Source organism: Chrysoperla carnea, chromosome 4, assembly GCF_905475395.1.
Source record: "Chrysoperla carnea chromosome 4, inChrCarn1.1, whole genome shotgun sequence".
NCBI lineage: Eukaryota > Metazoa > Arthropoda > Insecta > Neuroptera > Chrysopidae > Chrysoperla > Chrysoperla carnea.
The window spans coordinates 53,367,058-53,387,914 of NC_058340.1; the positions used below are offsets into that span (position 1 = coordinate 53,367,058).

General features: G+C 28.0%; 2 protein-coding genes across 2 annotated transcripts in view; one reads left to right on the top strand and one right to left on the bottom strand.

Annotated features, from left to right (window-relative positions):
- LOC123298075 overlaps positions 1–19,183 on the bottom strand; it is a 54,927-nt gene extending 35,744 nt beyond the window's left edge. Inside the window, exon 1 of the mRNA XM_044879971.1 lies at positions 19,127–19,183. Within this exon, the coding sequence (XP_044735906.1) occupies positions 19,127–19,147 (21 nt within the window). The 5' untranslated portion in view covers positions 19,148–19,183. The remainder of the gene's footprint in view (positions 1–19,126) is intronic.
- The window catches only part of LOC123298078 (N-alpha-acetyltransferase 15, NatA auxiliary subunit), a 103,053-nt gene that overhangs the window by 47,397 nt on the left and 34,799 nt on the right, over positions 1–20,857 (top strand). The window lies entirely within an intron of this gene.

Below are 20,857 nucleotides of genomic sequence, written 5' to 3' on the forward strand. Positions count from 1 at the left end.
ACGGTTTTTTTAGGCAAGATTATACCATTATTTTCGTAATTAAATTGGTTAATAGATCGGTGTATTCATTCTATATGAACAGATAAGTCCATATGGGTAACTTCACCGATCTGTTAACGAATCGAATAATGCTAGGGATTTCAATAAAACTTTATAAATACATTTTTTGATAAACAAAGTTTCCAAAAATCACAAAAAATTCCTAGGTCTTCTGGCTTTTTATTATTATTTAATCGCTAGTTGGCTGAAAAAATGATGAATCATATAGGTTATCCTTTTCAATTGTACATTTCTATTTCAAAAAATCTAGAGAGTGTGATAAAAAACTATCTAAAATATTTAGAGAATCTTGTAGTTTATAATAATACCATAAAAATATAAGGTTGTCGATGATATAAAAACAAAATTTTAATTTAATTATGAGTTCATCGAAGATTCATCATTTGATGAGCACATCAGAAGACGGCAGAGACGACTATAGTTAGAGTATTGATGATTGAAGAGCGATATCTATATTATCAAATTTTGAAGCATTACTTTAAAAATAACTCATTATTTGACTACAAAGCATGTGTTTGGTTTATATGTATGTACGGTGCAATAAACCAAAACTTTTTTACAATACTGTAGGTTTACAATCACCTTAAAAAATCAATAAAATTTCATAACAAATATGAAATTTTTGTTATCAGATGGTTATCTGGTTATCAGATGGGTGAAGATTGACTTTATATCGTCTCTTGTACTATTAGTCAGATAAGGTTTGCTTATTAAGTTAAATTAAAATCTTTAAATTTAATGTTAATAATTTTTTTGTTTGTTTCAGGTAAGGACTGTTCAATATTTTTAGTAATATATGTTTTGTAAGTAATTTTTTGCTATTAAAAGTAAATATTATGATTTTTATCACTCTGTGATTGCCCTTAAAATTAAAAAAAACCCGTCCACTTACTTTAATCTCTCAAAGTTCTAAATATGCAATTCTTGATGACTTTACATAAAATAAGTATAATTTATGTGTCACGTGCACTGGTCAACTTAATATCAACAATTTTATAAAAATTAATACACATTTAATGATCTTGTATAATAAATATTAAATTGTATGAAAATGGATATTTCATAACATTTGATGGTAGTAGATACAAATCTTTTTAGTATATGTTAGTTCTTATACATATACTAGAGTGATACCCACCCGCTTCGCTGGGTTTAAAAGTAAAGATTGATAAAGATTGCTCTCGCTTATCTCCTTTCTATAACACTCGAAATAATGGTAATAATTGTTTTACACAGGTAAAAAATATGTATGGTTTTCTATTTTTTTAAATGTATAATAGTCGTAATTATTCATTGAGTATATCAGAAAAGATGGCCGTGAAATATTTTATATTGACTATTTTTACAGAAATCTGTAATTTATGGTAATGTCAAATGACTACTTTTACAGAAATCTATAATTTATGGTAATGTCAAATTAAATTAATTTTCAAATTTTTTTTATTAATATATCTTTATAAATTATATCTCATGTGTTATTATGAAGTATGAGCTATATTTCTGTACAGTTTCATTAAAAACCATTCGTTAGCGTGAAAGCGTAATAAACAAACAAACAAACATGTTTACTTTCGCATTTATAATATATAGAGATTATATTCTTTTTTCATGAGTTCACATGATACGATTAATAAACTTCAGTTTACTAAAGAGAAAAACAAATATTTCCTTGAACAACCATAACCTTTGAAATAATATTCTAAATGACATTTGAATGTATTATAGTTTGTACACAAAAAAGTGCTTTCTATTTGGTTTGTGGTTTATTTAAAAAAAAAATAAATAAATAAATAAATGAAATAGATAAATGTATCTACCAAATAGCCAACGTTTTTTATACACCTCTATGTTCAAAATAGTATTATGTTGAACGTTATAGACACATTTCATTGCCAAGATTACTCGGGCTATTCATTAATTATAATTTGAACTTGCGAAAAATTTTTAATGCGATTTTCAGCCATGTTATAACGTGGTCTTTTCGAAGAATCTTAGTCCAAAAAATTTAGAATAAGTTCAAATAAGTAATAGAATAATTTCATTAAGTTTAATAAATATTGTGGAAGTGCAAATGAACTTAGGACGAAATGATATCCTGTGCAATTTAAGATATTTCGAGCGTGAAAGCTCTTGTCAGCAGATTTGGACTATTTTTTTTCACAGGCTCAGAATAATGTTAGCTGTAAGATCCTGAAGTTGCAGAATTTTTGGTCGTTTATATCGTGAGATAATAAGCTGCAAAGTTCGCGATTCCGAGGGTCAAAGCTCGACAAAATTTTAGAAAAAGTAGGAAAGTTGAAAGAAAGTTTTGTTTTCGAGATATTAATTTTGATGTAAATTGTCAATAAATATAGTAATAAATTTCGATTTTTGCCCCAATTTCTAGATCAGTTTTTTGTATTTTTAAAATACGTATTTTCGACTACCAAGTAGTCATCATCAGTAAGAATTAGCTAGCATTAGCGGACTGCACGTGCAGTTCGCCACCAAATTAGCAAAGAGTAACATTCACTAGCTAATTCTTACTGATGATGACTACTTGGTAGTCGAAAATACGTATTTTAAAAATACAAAAAACTGATCTAGGAATTGGGGCAAAAATCGAAATTTATTTCGGCATATCCTAGAGTTCTCATTTATTATCTTCGATAATATTTATAATAAATATAGTATTCTACTATTTTTGAAAAAGTACTTCAAAAAGTCACCAAAAATTTATTTAGGAAAAATACACACGCTTTCTTAAATTAAACTCACGCCAAAACCTTAAATTTTAAACCTTTTTCTGTCAAAAACTGTCAAAAACACGGGCATCCAATTTGATGACGTAATATCGGTATCATTATACAAAATAACACAAATAAGTTTGACAGATATATTCATAGACAACTGATTATAATCAATATAAATACTTATTATTTATGGATATATTATACCCAGCTGTCTACACTGAACTAACTGATGGTGTATGGTTCATATCGATATGACACCACACCAGGGCTTGTCCACGTTTCAGGTCACGTGATATACAGTTTAAAAATTACGCTTTTTAATTTTAAAATTATAAAAGAAAAATGTGCTTTTATGACTCGAAATCAGAATATTTAAGTATATTTTAACATAAATTTTAACTTTTTTCAAATTTCATAATTTATTTTTGACTAACGATAATACCCTATTGGGAAGAACTTAGGCATTCATTATTAAACTCACTTTTTACGTCCTGAACACGCTATAAGTATTGTTGAGACTTTTTTTTTGTTGAGAACTTTCCTGGGGAGATATTTATGTGGATAGATTAAAATTAATGGCCCACCGTGTATATACGGGTGTCAAGTGAGTTATTCATGTCAAATTTTTTTGGAAATATATTGAGACATTCAAAAATTTTATCAAAATTATTACTTTATAAAATATAAGGCACATATCATAATTGTATATAATTTTGTAGCTTGTTCGATGTTCAATATGCAAAGGCCTATTTACATCGTCTTTAAAATTCTACTTTATCCCGTTTCTTTCAAAGAGTCTTATAATCTTGATAAATGTTAGAATATCCTTACTTTTTGTTTTTGTTGTTTACTTTTAATCATGCATACGATATTTATTTACTTTATGGTCTCTTCGATTATAATTGATGTTTTTAATATGATGCATACAGTGTAAACTAAATATTGACAAATATCTTGTCTAGTAATCTTAATTAGAGAGAATTGAAAAAGATATCCCTTTGTGATACCTCTTTGATTTCATCGTACTGCATTTAACGACATTCTGATTTTTGTATTACCATTCCTGAATAAATTTAACCTTTTGATTTTAAAATGATTAAAATTTAAACTGTTGATTTTTCAACAGGTAATTTTTCTTGGTACATGTATGTGTTTAGCTAGCTAATTTTATTTTAATCACTGATTTTGGAAAGTAATATATATATAATAATAATAATAATATAATAAAACATAGCAAATGATTTTTATGCTTTGTGAATATTATATCATATTGTCCATATTTCACCTATTTTTTATTTATACTTATTTTTTTGTTTATATGTTCGCTGACTTCTTGGCTCGTGATACTACATTACTACTGCTTTATACTATACTAAATGAATCAACTAAACAATTTCACAATTAAATCATTAGAGGAACAAAAAAAATTTATAATTAGTTAAATTTTCTTTCTACACTTTTACTTCCATTATTTTACTTCATATGTAGATAGAATTATTTTTAATAGTGTTATTCTCACGTAGGCTGAGAAGATAAGATGCACTTATATGAAAAGTCTATCGGACACGATTTTTAATGGTATTCCCAAATTCATTGTCACCAAATATTTGGGTCGGATTGATTGTCAATCGCTATTAAAGTTATTTGGCAGCTATCATCTTCAAAGCAACGAGTCCGATTTTTATAATTTTATCTCGAAAAGAAAGCTAGCAAAGTATACTTAAAAAAAAATGTTTTTACAATGAATTTGTTATGTTGCACCTTTTTTGAATTGTAATGCGACACGTAAGGAAATTATTTCATTTATGCCATTTAAGAACCCTTATTTAGTAGTTTAGCTTAAATTTTACACTTTGTTACGACATATAAATATAATGGGCTTTGGATGCTTTGAATTTTCATTATTGTCTTTTTTCAAAGTTAATTTATTAACCCCCAAACCAAAAAGGGGTGTTATAAGTTGGACCGCTATGTATGTATGTGTGTATGTCTGTCTATAGCATCGTAGCTCCTGCAGGGAGTTTTTATTTCAAAATAAAAACAAATTTGATAGTGTTCGTTTCAAATGTTGGCTAGTATATACAAGGTGATACAAGTTATTACAATAAAACTTTATCAAATGACAGATAACGTAACGACTATTTCTCGCTACATTTGCAGAAACGCGTTATTTGCTAGATAGAGAAAGTTGAAATTTTAAAAAAGCGAATAATATTCTGAATATTGCCAAAACGAGAAATATTTGGCAAATATGTATATTCTTCATAGACCGCTCAAAATAACTGAATAAAGCGATCATGGACTTATTTAAATGCAAAAAGTGCTGGGTTTGCGATAATTACACTATACATATATATAAAAAATAGGTTTTTGGCTAATATCTTGGAAACCATCAACTTTATGAAAAAGAAATTTGGAAATTTTTTCTGGAAATTTGTTGCCTAAAATAAATGTAGAACCAAAAAATTATGATATCTTCAGCCATTTTCCAGAAAATCCTGAAAAAATGACCAATTATATATATTAATTCCTTCGGTTCACACCATAAATTAAGCACTGACCTACGTAGTGTCTTCTACGTGATGAATTACTGTGTTTTAATTCAAAAAATATAACGGAAGTATGAAGAATACCTATGTACATTTTTTTTGTAGCTATACAATTTTTTTTGTAGCTATACCGTTGGAATGTTTTCTTTTTTATATTTGGTATTTAATGCATTTCTTACAATTATGTTTTTATCATGTTCAGTGATGATGACTTGACTGTATGTATGTACTTATGTAGTATGTATTCTTTTTACATTAAATTTATAACAACAAATAAAATAACTAATTATTTTTATTTATTTAGTCGATTGCAACAAAAAATGTCATCATTTACAATTACATCAATGGTGATAATTTAATTATGATAAATCATATTTAATTTTTTTTTTTATTAACTCTTTTTATTCTATTTTAAATTAATTTTTGTTTTGCGTTGGTTTTGTTGTCATTATTCATTTAGCAAGATTTTTAATTTTTATTTATAATTATTTTGATCTACATTTTAGGCTTGCAAAATTCCATATTGTACACGTTTTCATCCACGTATCTAACTTCCATAAATTAGGAAATTTAAATGTTTTAATTTCAAGTATAAAATTAGTGGTTTAAAAACTTAGACATCTTATGGTTTACAAAAAATTAGTGGTACAAAACACTCGACCCATTAATTTGTTTCATAAAACTGCCAATCTCTTTTGATTATAAGAATATTTGAATTTTAGAAACGAAGCCACTAGTTTTTAAATGTTTATAAATTTTCTTAAAATTCAAATTTTTGGTGTAAGTGTTCATAAAATCACCTAATTAGCCCATTTTCGTTTTCCCGCCCGTCTGTCTGTGTACACGATAAGTTAAAAACGAAAAGAGATGAAAATGTTATAGCGTGCTTTGAGCGTAAAAAGTGAGGTTGAGTTCGTAAATGAGCAACATAGGTCAATTGAGTCTTGGATCTACAGGAGCCATCTCTTAAACTGTTAGAGATAGAACAAAAGCTTAAATGTAAAAAATGTTCCTTATAAAAAAATAAACAACTATTGTTTGAAACATTGGTTCATTTTTTCGTAAAGAGCATGGTTTACCCGTGAAGGAGCACATGTCCATTTTCTGTAAAACTACAAAAGATTGGAAGTTGAAAAATTGCAGGTAGCTTCAACTAGAGGTCTTGTGAAACATTCCCGAAAAACGAAAAGAAATTCTATAAAATACTTTTCACAATCACCAAATATTTCCCTCTCATTTAATATTTATTATTATTAGATTCTTTTAATTGAAATGAAGAAAATCGTTAAAAAAAATATTTCTACAAAAAAGAGGAGAAAGAAGATTGAGAAGTTGATTCCCTCAAAAAGCACATCCTTAACTCTAATTCAATATATATACGAAATATAAACCCTCTAGCTCAATTTTGAGGGGTTGTAAAGGTGTGAAAAGCCACCGTGGGAAGTTGATAACATAATATTTTTATAAAATTGAAAATGATCGATTGCATTAAATGATTTAGCTAACTGTTTATTTATGATATTTATGTCTAAAATATAAAACTATTAAAAGTGGAAAGAGGTCATAACCTCTTGATAAGGTCATAGCACAGGAGGTTAAATATTTAATTTAGTAAATTTAATTAACCGACCTAAGTAGGGAGTTATCAATTCAGTTTGTTTGTGTGTTATTATATTATTTAATAATTAAAATAAATTATATCCTTTCTACTATATATAAACTAGCTATCACTATGATATATTAACAAATTATACAGATTGTCCCCCACAGTTGGAAGGAGGAGAAAACTTCAAATTTTTCTTTTAATATTAACAAACTGGTAATTTTGGCAAATAGTAAAGTTGTAGAAAATCACTAAAACACTAATTTATGCCTTGATCACTTTTGCTGTAAAATTATCATTTATAGAAATACTAGCTTGAGACCAACTTCGCTGGGGTTAAAAGTAATGGCTGCTGAAGATCACCGCGTTCAATTCATTGAGTATATCAGGAACGATGACCATGAATTGTATTTCTTTTAAAATTTTCACAGAAATCTTTATTTTATGAGAAGTTGAATATGTGGACCATTAGGGTCGAACTCACATTAACAGCTTGTTTAAAAACAAATCATAACATTATCAAAAACAATGGATCAAAATAATAAATATGCACTAGTCTTAATCAACAATCTAATCACATCATATGATCCATAACCTAGTTTTTATATCAATAATAATTAAAATAAATAAACGTGTATAAAACTTCAATATATTGATGACCTTAATGATTTAATAAGCCTTCAATAAATTAGCACTTGACAAGACTATTTTATTTATTATTATTATCATCAATTATTTTGGTATCCTTCACGTACACTTACTTTATTAATCTATTTTAAAAAACAATCAAAATAAGAACATAACATAAAAAGTTATTTGCATGTATTTAGCAATTGTAGCTTTTGTTAAAAATTTTATGCAACTTTTCACAAATAAAGACAAATAAATGCAAAGATGATCATAGGGTAAAGTATTGTATCTCATGGGCAATAAAATTTGAATAATTCTTTAGAATCTTGAAACAACCGGTTTGTAGCCGAGCTTGTTAAGGCGTCTTAACTTGCTTTTACTACTGATTGGGATGTTGTGGGTTCGAATTCAGGTAGCGGCAGTGTGAACAAAAACTTGGAACGAAGTATCCGACTCCACCCACATCATAAAATTAATTGTATATTCGGATGTAGTTTAAGAAATAAAAAAGATTAAAAATAATGATGAGAGTGGCCTCTGTGGCCAATGTACATTAGTGTTTGATCCATGGTACATTATATTGTTATATCTAGTGTCATGGATCACATATTAATAAAACATATACATACTTTTTAACATTAAACTCTCAAAAAATTCCTGTGTAGTTATATGTATTAATATTGTCTTTAACGATGTTCCAGCATGGTATTTGCAGTTTCTATGTTAAAGCAATGGTACAATTTTTTTTTTCGACAGAATTTAACGAAAAATTAAATTTAAGAATTTAATAATGCTTACTATTAATTCCCAAAGTTTCAGAAATTTTGACCGTTTAAAATGGGAAATAATTATGCCAACGTCCCAATTTCGATCAATTTACGTCAAAATTAATATCTCGAAAGTGAAAATTAATTTCTAAATTTTTTTTTTAGAATTGTATTGTATAAACATTTTTTTCTACTTTTTCTTCAATATATAATAATATCATAAAAAATAGTTGGAGAGACCGGACATTTTACATGCTTTAAATGGGACATGACCCTCAAAATCGCGAACTTTGTCTTTAAATATCTCGCGATCTAAACGGTCAAAAATTATGAAATTTTAGGAATTCATAAATAAAGCTATTATAAACCCGAGAAAAAAAATTCGGCCAAATCTGTCGAAAAGTGATTTCATGCTGGTACTACTACCTTAAATGTAAATTTTTAGCCAAGATACAACACTCTCCCTTATAAGCAATGTTAGACTATTATTGTATACCTCGAATACGACATCATGTATGTCAAAATATGAGTGTATAAAACAATAAACAATTTTATTACTAAAACATACAAATAATTGTTAAGATACTTTATTTTAGTGCATTCATAATGAATTTATTGTTTTAGAAGTCACGCAACAAAAAATCACTAAAACTACTTTATTATTAGGTTATTATCGTAACTAAGTTATCATTGAGATGAAATTAGCCGATCACAAAAAGAAATGCTCTTTTTAATTATGTTAAGTTTAATTGATTAAGTTTAATGTCAATTTTAACTGTATGATAATGGAAAATCGTTTTCACGGAATCGGTTGAAACTGTAGAAGTTAAATTTTGTGGCAGTGTCATATCAACTGTCTACAGTAATTTTTTTTTCTCGATATTCACTATTATCTACTAAAGAGGATTTTTCGGGTTATGTTGGAAGCACTCACTACATGTCGATTACATTTAGAACATATTAAGAAGTATATCTTTGAAATTATTCAGTTTCTCAATAATTTAATTTCTATTAGATTTATGTAAAGAGTTCTTCCATCAAAAGTCTAAACAAGCAAATTTGCAAAATTAAAAAAAACCCTGACAAATTTTTGGGCACAAAAACCCTAAACTCGCACTTGAAACATATCTAAGAACACTCTCCATTAAATAAACTTTTTCGGTAGTATCTTCTCCAAACTGAATCAATTTTGAGGATCATGACCTATTTATTTTTAGTTGTTCCGAGTATAGAACTTTAAACTCACACTTGAAACATAGCTAAGAAACACTCCATTAAATCAAAATAGGTTCATCCGTTTAGGCGCTACGATGCCACAGACAGACACACACACATAGCGGTCAAACTTATAACACCTCTTTTTTTGATTCGGGGGTTAAAGATTACTGAAATACGTCTATGATTTCGATCGACTCTTATACTTGCTTATGATTTCACAAGCACGTAGTTCATAAATTTAATATTCTTATTTGTAATTCTTTGAAATACGTAAAGTAAAAAGAAAATACTTTTTATGGGCTCTATAAAAACCGTATAATAATAATCTGAGATAGTGGTTTAGAGATACTAATCAAAATAGCTTATAGAATCAACAAAATTATGAATATTTCATTAGTGATATTGACTGAAAACTTGAGCTACACGTGTGATTTTAGTTTAAAAATATATAATAAATTTGCATATTATGATTGTTTCACATAATTAATAGAATTGAGTAGGATTTCAGTAATAAATTTAAGAAATCATGTAAAATAAAAAAACAAAATTAATCATAATATATTACACACACTAAAAATAAAAATATTATAAAAACTATAATGAATATTAATTGTTTTCCCAAAATTTCTTATAAATTTACATACCATACGTAGGTCTATATATTAATTATATTATTGTAATGAATGAATTGAAAATATAAGTAATAATAATAACAATTGAAAGTAATATAATAATAGTTTAACATGATCATGTGGCACCCGCACGGGGGCATTGTGAATATTATATTTGCAACATTTTATATTTATAAAAACGCTAAACAATAACATTTTAAATATTCCCACACCCATGGTTTTATTTGACAGATAAATGTCTACAGTGTATACTGTTTTTTTTTTTATATTCAGATTGCAAGCTACAAATCTTAATAATTAAACTGGTACAGTATGTTTTAAGACAAACTTATAAAATATTGATTGAAAACTTATCGTGCGGGAAGACGGCCGGGTATAATGATTATCCCGTCAGCACTCGCGTCAACCCTTCGGTAATCTTTAGTCGCGTGGTGAGCACAGGCGTCAAATATTTTACGCGTTAAATCTTGTATATTTAAACGAGCAATTCTTGAATATATCTACAATCTCGGAAATAGCTCCAACGATTATACATATAAAAAAAAATTATACATAAAAAAAATCTGTGATAGTTAAAATAATTAGATTAAATTATCAGTGTTGGATGGTAAATACATGAAAACATTTAATTAATGATTTACATGTATTTTGTGAAAGCAAAATCTACTAATTCTTATTTTACATAATCATCAATAGTTGGTTGGATCTCTCATTAAATTATCATTTAAATTTGTCATAAATACTTCATCAGTATTAAATAAGAAAAAATTTAACTTATTTTTGTACATGTTATTTGCAAGTTAAAATTAATTTTGAATAATAAATAACATAATTCAGAACTTAAGCTAATATTTAGAAATACATTCCTTATTAAATACTCTGAATTTGTATGCGAAATGACCCACAAAGTACTTTTCACGATGCCGCATTCGTCCCTGCTTCTCGATCGGTTCAATATAGTAGTTAAATTCTACTCCAATCTGTTGTTCGGAAAAATAAGAATTTTACAATTTTTTGGCGTAATTTACTAAAAGAATGGGTAAAAGAAAATCCTAAAGTTATTATTTAAAGACAATTGAAAAAAAATACACTAGCACCAAGACTGGAGCTCGGACCTCTTCCATTTATGCGAAATATGTATATGAAATACATCAAGGTATACTAAGTTTAGCCCCAAGTTTGTAACACTTAAAAATAGTGATGATACAAACAAAATTTTAGTATAGGTGTTCATAAAGTCAGCTAATTAGTCCATTTCCGGTTGTCTGTCTGTCAGCATGATAACTAAAAAACGAAAGAATTGGCGAGCTGAGTGCCCAGGACGTAAAAATGAGGTAGATTTCTTAAATAAACAATTTAAGTCAATTGGGTCTTTGATCCGTAGAATGGAGCTCGTACCTCTTGCATTTATGCGAAATATGTATATAAAATACATCAAGGTATACTAAGTTTAGTCCCAAGTTTGTAACACTTAAAAATATTGATGATACAAACAAAATTTTGGTATAGTTGTCCATAAAGTCAGCTAATTAGTCCATTTCCGGTTGTCTGTCTGCCAGCATGATTACTAAAAAACGAAAGAATTGGCTAGCTGAGTGTTCAGGACGTAAAAATGAGGTAGAATTGGTAAATAAACAATATAAGTCAATTGGGTCTTGGGTCCGTAGAACCCATCTTGTAAACCTTAAGAACAATAGCGATAGAACCAAAATTTTAATGTAAAAAAAAGTTCCTTATAAAAAAATAAACAACTTTAGTTTCAAACAATTTTTCGTAAACATTTTTGTTTAACCGTGAGAACGCTAATTAGGGTAGAACAAAAATGTAAGTGTATGTTATGCATTTTTCATTGTTTTATGTTAAACGATGTATGAGCCAAAAATGGTACCCTATACGTAAATCTGTTAGGTATGCGGAATACCTAATTCATAGTATACCCTATGCTGTTGGTTTATTAATCTTTTCTAATTTATTAAAAATGCAAATGCAAACATTGACAGTCAACATAGTCTATACAGGGTATTTCAACAATTACAGGGTCTTTCGTATACATTCAAATCTCAGGCTTTGTATAATGAGTTAAAAGAAATTTTACAAGAGTAATATTCGACCTAATTTTTTTCATGATGAGGATAATTTTTGACAAGGATCCACAAAGTATTTCGATATCAAGCAGTATATTCGTTAGTTATTTCAATTCACAATTTTCAAGAAGAATGATGACGAAAACTTGTCACATTTTGTATATAAAAAGAATTTAATTCAAAAATATCCACTACGATTTAAATCTGTTTGACTGACAACTGAAAATAATATACATTAAAAGTGAATTTTACTATGTATTCGTAGTTGTAACTATTGTATTGTTTACCATTTATTTGTATAAATATGAATGTGTGACCCATTTATGTAGTTGGAATGAGAAAGACAGAAGTGTAAGGCCATTCATATTATAAGCAACAAGTAAATTTAATAATATACATTTGTTGTTTCTTTTTTATGATGACAAATACTTATTTACTTTAAAAAATTTTAATTAATTGTTAATTTAATATTAAAATAACAATATACAAAAATTAACATCATTTATCATAATTAATTATCTAAATTAATTACAATTGGTGGTACAATCTTATCTTTGGGTCCTTGACTTAGGCTTTTGGCATCTAATTTTAATTATATTGTTTTTTTATTAATTTAATCGTGGCTTTATTCAACCATTTTATAACACCTTTTTTATCTAAATTAATCACAATAGGAAGTATTTGTTTGGCGCAGAACACGAAATAATGCCAACCAGATATAAGAAATTATTAATATTAAAATTATTAATACCAACCGAAATGAGGTTATCTCAACCTCATCGCGACATCATATATAGCGATTGGTGCCACGAATGATATACAACTACCGTACGGGGTTGAGTGGTGAAGTTGACACAAACGCATGAGTTGTTTGTATGAAAGGAATATACTGTCTTAACAAATTTCAAATATAATGGACAAACACTCATAATATCAAGAATAATTATTTCTGCTAGGTGACGCTAATTTAAATTCTGCATTAAATAAATAATCTAAGCCCTAACTTACTAGATCTTCGAAAATCTCACTATTAACACAGATAGAATGTACACTGGTATAAGAACGAAAAAATATAAAGAAGTTACTTTTTAAATTATTCTTTTTTATGTCTATTACTTGGATTTGGATTAATTGCGCATAAATACTAGACAGTTGAGAATTATCGCAAATAGAGGCTAAGTGGTTGAGCGAGTTAAGGTGTCAGACCATGATGTCCCCCATCAAATTCAGCAACTTTTGTTAATTTTTGATTGGTTAACAACAAAACGAGCTATTAACCATTATAGATTAAAATAACCCATCCTGTATATACGATTGCATTTTGTTTTCATCCGAGTTGTTGAAATTTAAGCAATAGCACAAAACATATCTCGCGGACTTACTGTAATGAGATAAATTCACCCCGCTTGTGAAAATTTGTTGTTGGATTCATTTCTATTTTTCCCAGAAATTTGTATAGGGTCGCACTTTAACCAACCCTATGTAGGTAGGTTAAGTTTACTTTCAAGAACCAAATTACTGGTTGTTCGGAAAATTGAAACAAGCGCAAATATTTGCACCCAGACAAAGATAAAAAAACATCAAACTCTCCAGTTTTTTAGTAGGACGGGTGAGGGACTACTTTCAAAGACAGTAACCTTGATAAAGTGTATAGTCTACTCAAAAAATCCTCTTTGCTCTGAAGTTATTGATTAAACATCTTAGTAAAGAAAACATATTAAAAATAACATCTCTTTTGCATCACAATTTTTGTTATCGTTCCAAAAATTTTGAATTAAGGACTTTACTCAAGTTTTGGATTATATTGGGAGACTTGAGAAAAACCAAACTTTTGAAAGAACTCTCCCCCAATAACCTATATTCTTTATAAACTTAATTTCAAAATTGGTTGAAAGACGTTCTAGTTTAAATACATACACGGATTTAGTGAGACCTCATATATTACACCTCTGAAGATCTTGTTTTATTTTTTGGAAAATTTTATGATTCATGATCCAAAAATATAAAACAATAAAAAATAATGATCCAAAAATATAAAAAACAAGTTTCTTCAGAAATATCAGGTACAATGTTGTGGTAATATTTAATTACCATGTTATTAGTGGTAATAATAATTACAACAGCTTACTTGTAGTCATATGTATGTTTTGGTTTGTTTTTTAATGCAACAATAGAGAGCAAAAGCATAGTTCGTCATTACTTATTTTATGACCTTGTGATTGCAAATTTCGTGGGAGTTGTTAATAAGAAATATCTACATTCTACATAATAAAAATAAATCATACTACTATTGTTTTTCTATTGATAATTTTATTTTCCACTTTGATTTGTAAATAAAAAAAAAAATTTAATTTATAGCTGTGTAAAAAACGATGTTTAATTTTTAACTTAATGATGGGACCTTTGAACGTGATTTTCATCCACTTCAAGAAGTCAGATATAAAAAGACATATTTTTTTGCTATTTTATTAATAAGAAGCTTTTATTAAACATTTGTATGTAAAAATTTAAAGAATAAGTACTTTTTAGCGACAAGTTTTTATTGAACTAAAAATTAGAAAATAATTTTTATGATGAGTCACTCATACGTGACTATAAGTAAAAGCTTGAGGCGCTCCGAATCATTCTTGATTTTTTAAATTAAGCGCGTCCAGTTTTTACAAATCTTAATATATAAAAATTACGTGTCATGTTGTTTGTCCGCTATGGACTTCTAAACTACTGAACCGATTTTAATTTGATTTGCACAACTTTTTCAATTGATCCAACTTGAAAGGTAGGATAGCTTACATCTCAATTTATAGTCGCAATATTATTTTATTGCAAATTAATTGTCACAATTCTCGGTTAACTTCAAACGATTCTAACAGATGGCGATATCTGTTGACTGGATTTATTAAGTATTCAATAGATGGCGCTATTTTAAAAATACAAACGTTTCATATAAGCTACAATTACTATTCCCCTTGAATAGTTTACTACAATGTAATATAACAAGAACCTTAGCCACAGCAACGCGTGGGCTGATCTGCTAGTAGTTATATATGAATATCATAAGAAAAAGTATTTTCTTCTCATACTCATACTAATGCATCTTAAAAAATGAAATTAGGATATACATCACTTTATAGTCTGTATCCCTTGAAAGAAATTTTTAGCAAAATACTCCAATAAACGTACGGAATGCTAAAAATATAATAATTGGTAATAATTGGTATTGTAAATCAATTCAATATTACAATTTTTTGTTTAAAGTTTATTACCTGATATTACAAATATAAATGTATGACTAATATTCATCAAGATAATTAGAATCATTGTGTGTATTGTGTTTGTTGAATATTAATTTTAAAATCCTGGTTCATTTGATATTACTAAAATTTCCAAGAAATATATTATAGAATTTTCCCTATTTTCTTCAATCATTTTTACGAATATATAATTAGATACTTTTGTCATAATACCATGAATATGTTTTTCAAATAACAGCATCATTTAATTGTTATTTTTTATTTACAATATCACAAACATGTTATTTATTAAATTAAATTTTCTTAGATTCAGCTTGTTTTTTTTTTGTGGGGGAGGGGGGAAGTGTGATTAGATCTTAGATACTACAGATCTGCATGATTTCTTCCTGTAACTTGGAAGGCAATGAAGGTCATATCATTGCCTTCTTTGTACTTTTAGATCGAGCTTTTTATTATTAGTTGATCCACGCCAAATTCTGAATCTAGCAATTTCTCAAAATAAGGTTGTATAAGATCGTTAAAAGCAATAGACGTATTGTATTCGCTCTGAGCATATGTAGCAGGTAAAGCTGAATTGGTCGTAGCTAGCTGTAGTTAGCTTTACCTTTCCACAAATATCGTAGCAAAAATTCCAATAATTAATTTACGGAGCCTCAAAAAATTTAAAATTTTGGAAAACAAAAATTTAATTTGATTTTTTCATGAAAGCTCCACCTAAACTTGATGATATTATAAAATAAAAATGGTTCAATTTAACTCGTATGTATCAGATAACATATTTTTACTTACAAAAACTTCGAAAAATAGAAATGCTTCTCGTTGAGGTTAAACAATTATTTCACCTTGAAATTTTTAAATTAAAAAAAGAAATTAAAATTCATTTAAAAAAAAAAAAAAGATTTAATAATTCATAAGAATAAGTTAATTTTCTTAATAAAAGTCATTATTTATAAATAATTCAATGTATTTAATGTGTGTTGAACACAGGTCAAATTTTTTTAAAGGATAAACTATTTCTGAGAACTTTTTTCAACATCAACAAATAGTAATGTCTATCAGTCATTAATTTATTAAGGTCTAAAATAATACTATTGCGTAACCTTGTGAATTTTAATTAGTTCAAAATGATGTATATTCATTTACAGATTTATGATAATTTATACGTCATATATTTATTTATTCCTTGGAAAAAAGTTCATAACCTTTCGAAATTCTTTGTAATCACATGTGTTTAGAATTTAGATTCTTTATTACACATGTTATATACATATGTACTTTATCATTAACCGGAATTAGATAATTTATACTTTATTTTTTACCAGGAACTTAAATACAGAATTATCTCCAATTCTCACTTCTAAAATTATTACTTTGAAATTTGTTTAACCTTTATTAAATTAACTTTTTTACATGACATTTTTCAAAATTTATCGTGGAAAATAAGGCGTTATACGTTACTTTACAATGAGTGAGCTGGGTAGGCTTCTGTCCAAAAAAACGTAAACGAACTAGTGAGGACGGTTGAAGCCTCTTTGTCATGGTGGTAGCGAAAATTAACTTTTGATCTTCTAGTTGTCTTTTTATCGAAAAATACTCCGTTTTGTAACCACTGATGGCACGCAACACAATATTAACTACTCACCATCGATCACAAAGTTCTATGAAGTATTATATTACGAACGAACTCGAGTGATCCTACGAAAACGCGCTCATTTGTTATTGTAGTTACATTGCTGACTACAATTGACATTTTGAAATAATGTCAATTGTTTGTTAACGGATCACAAATCCGTTTGTCAAAAAAAGCGAACCAGAGCGAAAGAAATTAATTTCAAGTGCAATACGCTTAATTATAATGGCAAAAATTGTCATACGAGCGTGGAAAGTTAGCCGATTGCAAATATCATTGCTCGGCATAGTAAACTTTTCAAGAGGGAGAGTTTTTGAAGGAAGCTTGGTCAGCATGCAATTTTTTTTGATCATTTCGATAAATAAAGATACGATAATTCAGCGCACCAAAGATACTCTATCTAGAAACACAATAAAAGAAAGAATCTTAAAATTCGTCGGAAATATAACAGATCCACAAAAAAATTGACATTAACTCCGCTCATTTTATATCGCTATATCTTGACGAACTGACGTTACATCATTAAGGAAGAAATAATTGCGAATCTTAAAAATCACGAAGTCAAAATTATTTGATGGCCAGTCTACGATATTTCGGCATTTCGTATCCAGTTAACGATTTGAAGCTACAATATCATAAAAACCTTGACTTATTAATACTACAGCTGATTATATTAGAATTATGGTGGAGGTGCAAGGTAGTTTCAATTTTGTGATAAATAGATATGTTTAATGCATTGACTTGCGCTCCCACCATTTATCCATAATTTATGTTATTTATAAAAATTTTGAAAATGTGCTTACCAAACTGTTAAAGTATAATAAATTGAAATTAAAATATGCGGAAAATATAAATTCGAAAGAAAAAAGTATTTCTTCTAAATTTGGTATCTAAATGTATAATTGATAGGAATTCAACAGTTCCGAACTATTATCTTAGCAGTATACGCTTTAATCCAAATAAACAGTTGTCATCCTAAATGAACTATTTTGAATTATCTAATATCCGTTTTTGAGAATAATAAAAGATAAAAGATAACTAATTTATTCGTATGAAATAAGATATTTAGAAAAAAAAGCGTATTCCGGAATAGATTAGAAATATCATCGAATTAAATGCATTTTATATACATTTTGGAATTAAGTGAACTTTATATGTTTTGGATTTGGGAAAAGATATTTTAATCGGAATAGGCAAGAGCATGTTAAATTGTTATACAGGTGTTTTTTAAATTGACTTGAAACTCCAAAAAGGATATTTATCGATTAAAATGCTTCAAGCAAAAAACGTTGACTTAAGTCTTCAGGCCTCTACTCCAAAACTGGTAAACAATACATTAATACTTTCAATTACTTTAAAACCGTACAGTTTAGATAAAAACGGACTGAAAAGTTTTAGCCAATATTGTTTTTTTCGTATAAAAATTCGTATAATTAATTCTGCAAAATTAGCCACTTTACGTAAAAAAATTTTCCAATGAAAATGATTTGTTTTTTTATAAAGACCAATTTTGTTCAAATTGAATGAAGAAATGGGAATCTAGCTAAAGTTTTGCTAACAATTACTGCCTAAGCTCTCCGGTTTACATTAAAATTTTTCAAAAGAAAAAATTTTCGTCTTTATGGAAAACAAGTTTCTAATTAAAAGTGTTCAACCACTGATGAATCAGAGTGATATTTTTAATTGAACCTGGAAACATAACTTTTAAAACTAACATTTATCGTTTGAAGAATTTTCCTCGATTGAACGAACTTATTTTTTGAGTTTCAAGTATAATGTCAAGTTAAAAAGTATACCTGGTATATAATCATTTCAAAAATTTCATAGGTTTGTAAAAAAGGATATTACCGGGAAAGATTACCATATTAGTTTGAGTGCTATTTTATATACATTTTGGAAGAAAAACTTAAAAATAAAAATAAAAAAAATTAAATAAAAAAATTTCACCCAATTTTTTTTTTAAATCTTACATTTTGTTTATCTGACGTCATATTTATTTAGTAGTAAAATCATGAATTATAATCCAAAATCTATAAAATCTACAAAAAGGCACTGTATTTTAAAAATAATCAAAAAAATCAATACACCAAAAATCACATTGTTAATAAAAAAAATTAAAACACAAAAAAAACTGTTCTTCAAAAATTCACTTTAAAAGTTAATTAATTAAAATAAATTACTTCACAATTACATAATACACAAAAAAAAAGTATAAAAAATAATTTTCTTTACTTTGTTAACTGTAAATCATTTTTTATTTAAAACATTATAGTGTTGTCGTTTTTAGCGATTGTAAACTATTAAAAGACCTTTACAAAGCCACTACAAATACACACTCACACAATTTTTGAATAGATAGTGCTTGTATGGCGCGGCGCTTTACTTTCGTTATGGAGTGTGGTCAAGACACAGTTTGTTGTTGTCTGTCGTGACACATAAGACAATTGTAATAATAATAAGCAGCTCACGGTGTACTTACAGTGAGTGTATGGTGCACGGTGTGGCGGTCCAACCATGCGTCTGTTTACCTATCTATATAATTATGTATACAATTTCTTGTTCTGTCAAAAGAATTATTGTATCAAACTATAAAATGTGTAGTGATCTAAAGTATAAAAGAGTTTGGAAAGGGGGGACTCAACTGTACACACTACTTACTTACTGATGTAATAATAGTCGCAGAAACCAAGCACTAAAAACGGTCAAAGTTCCAAAAATTTGAACACGGTTTTCGGCATTCGATTCGCTATAGCGGCACCAAATTTTATGACCTAAATTGATTTATAAGAAATTAAAAATATGAAATTTGTATATATAATATCGCAACAGAATTGGTCTCCAAAATACTTGATGTCCAGGGTAAACGGTATTCTCGTAGTCTTCTGGAGTTGACGCAAAATACGTTTACTCGAAGGTTCTTGGGGTCACGCATTTTATAATTGCATTTTAAATTGACCGTAAATATCCTAAATTCACAATTTGATTAATAGTGATGAAAAAGATTTTAAACTTATTACTCGGGGGTTTTTGGGGTCACTAAACTCGAATATCGCATCAGAATTGGTCTCTGAATATATTAGAAATTAAAAATGTGCAATTTGCATAAATAATATACATTTTAAATAACCGAAACTTAAATTCAAAATGATTACAAACTTGTTTTTCGGGTGGTTTTTGAGGTCGTTGAGCACAAATATCGCATCAGAATTGGTCTCCGAAATACGCTGTGCCCAGGGTAAATGGTATCCTCGTCGTCTTCTGGAGTTTTCGAGAAATTCGTTATATATTTGGTCCAAACTCCTTACTCGGAGGTTCTTGCGGTCGCTCAGCACGAATATCGCGATCAAATTGATGTCCGAGTTACCTGGTGTCCCGGTACCTCCGATTCTGTCGGAATATTCAGCGACTCATAAACCCCCGTGTTAAAAGTTTGGATTCATTTTCATCACTATTAACTGCGTTGCGAATTTAGTACATTTACAGTTAATTTAAAATGCATATTATTTATGCTAATTACATATTTTTAATTTCTTATAAATCAATTTAGGTCACAAAATTTCCTGGCGCTCTAACGAATCGAATGCCGAAAATCGCATTCAAATCCGACTTATTGTTCAAATTTTTCGAAATTCATTGCTTCGTTTCTGCGACTATTATAATAATAATAACATTCAGAATCAACCGTGTGGCTCGTGTACCGC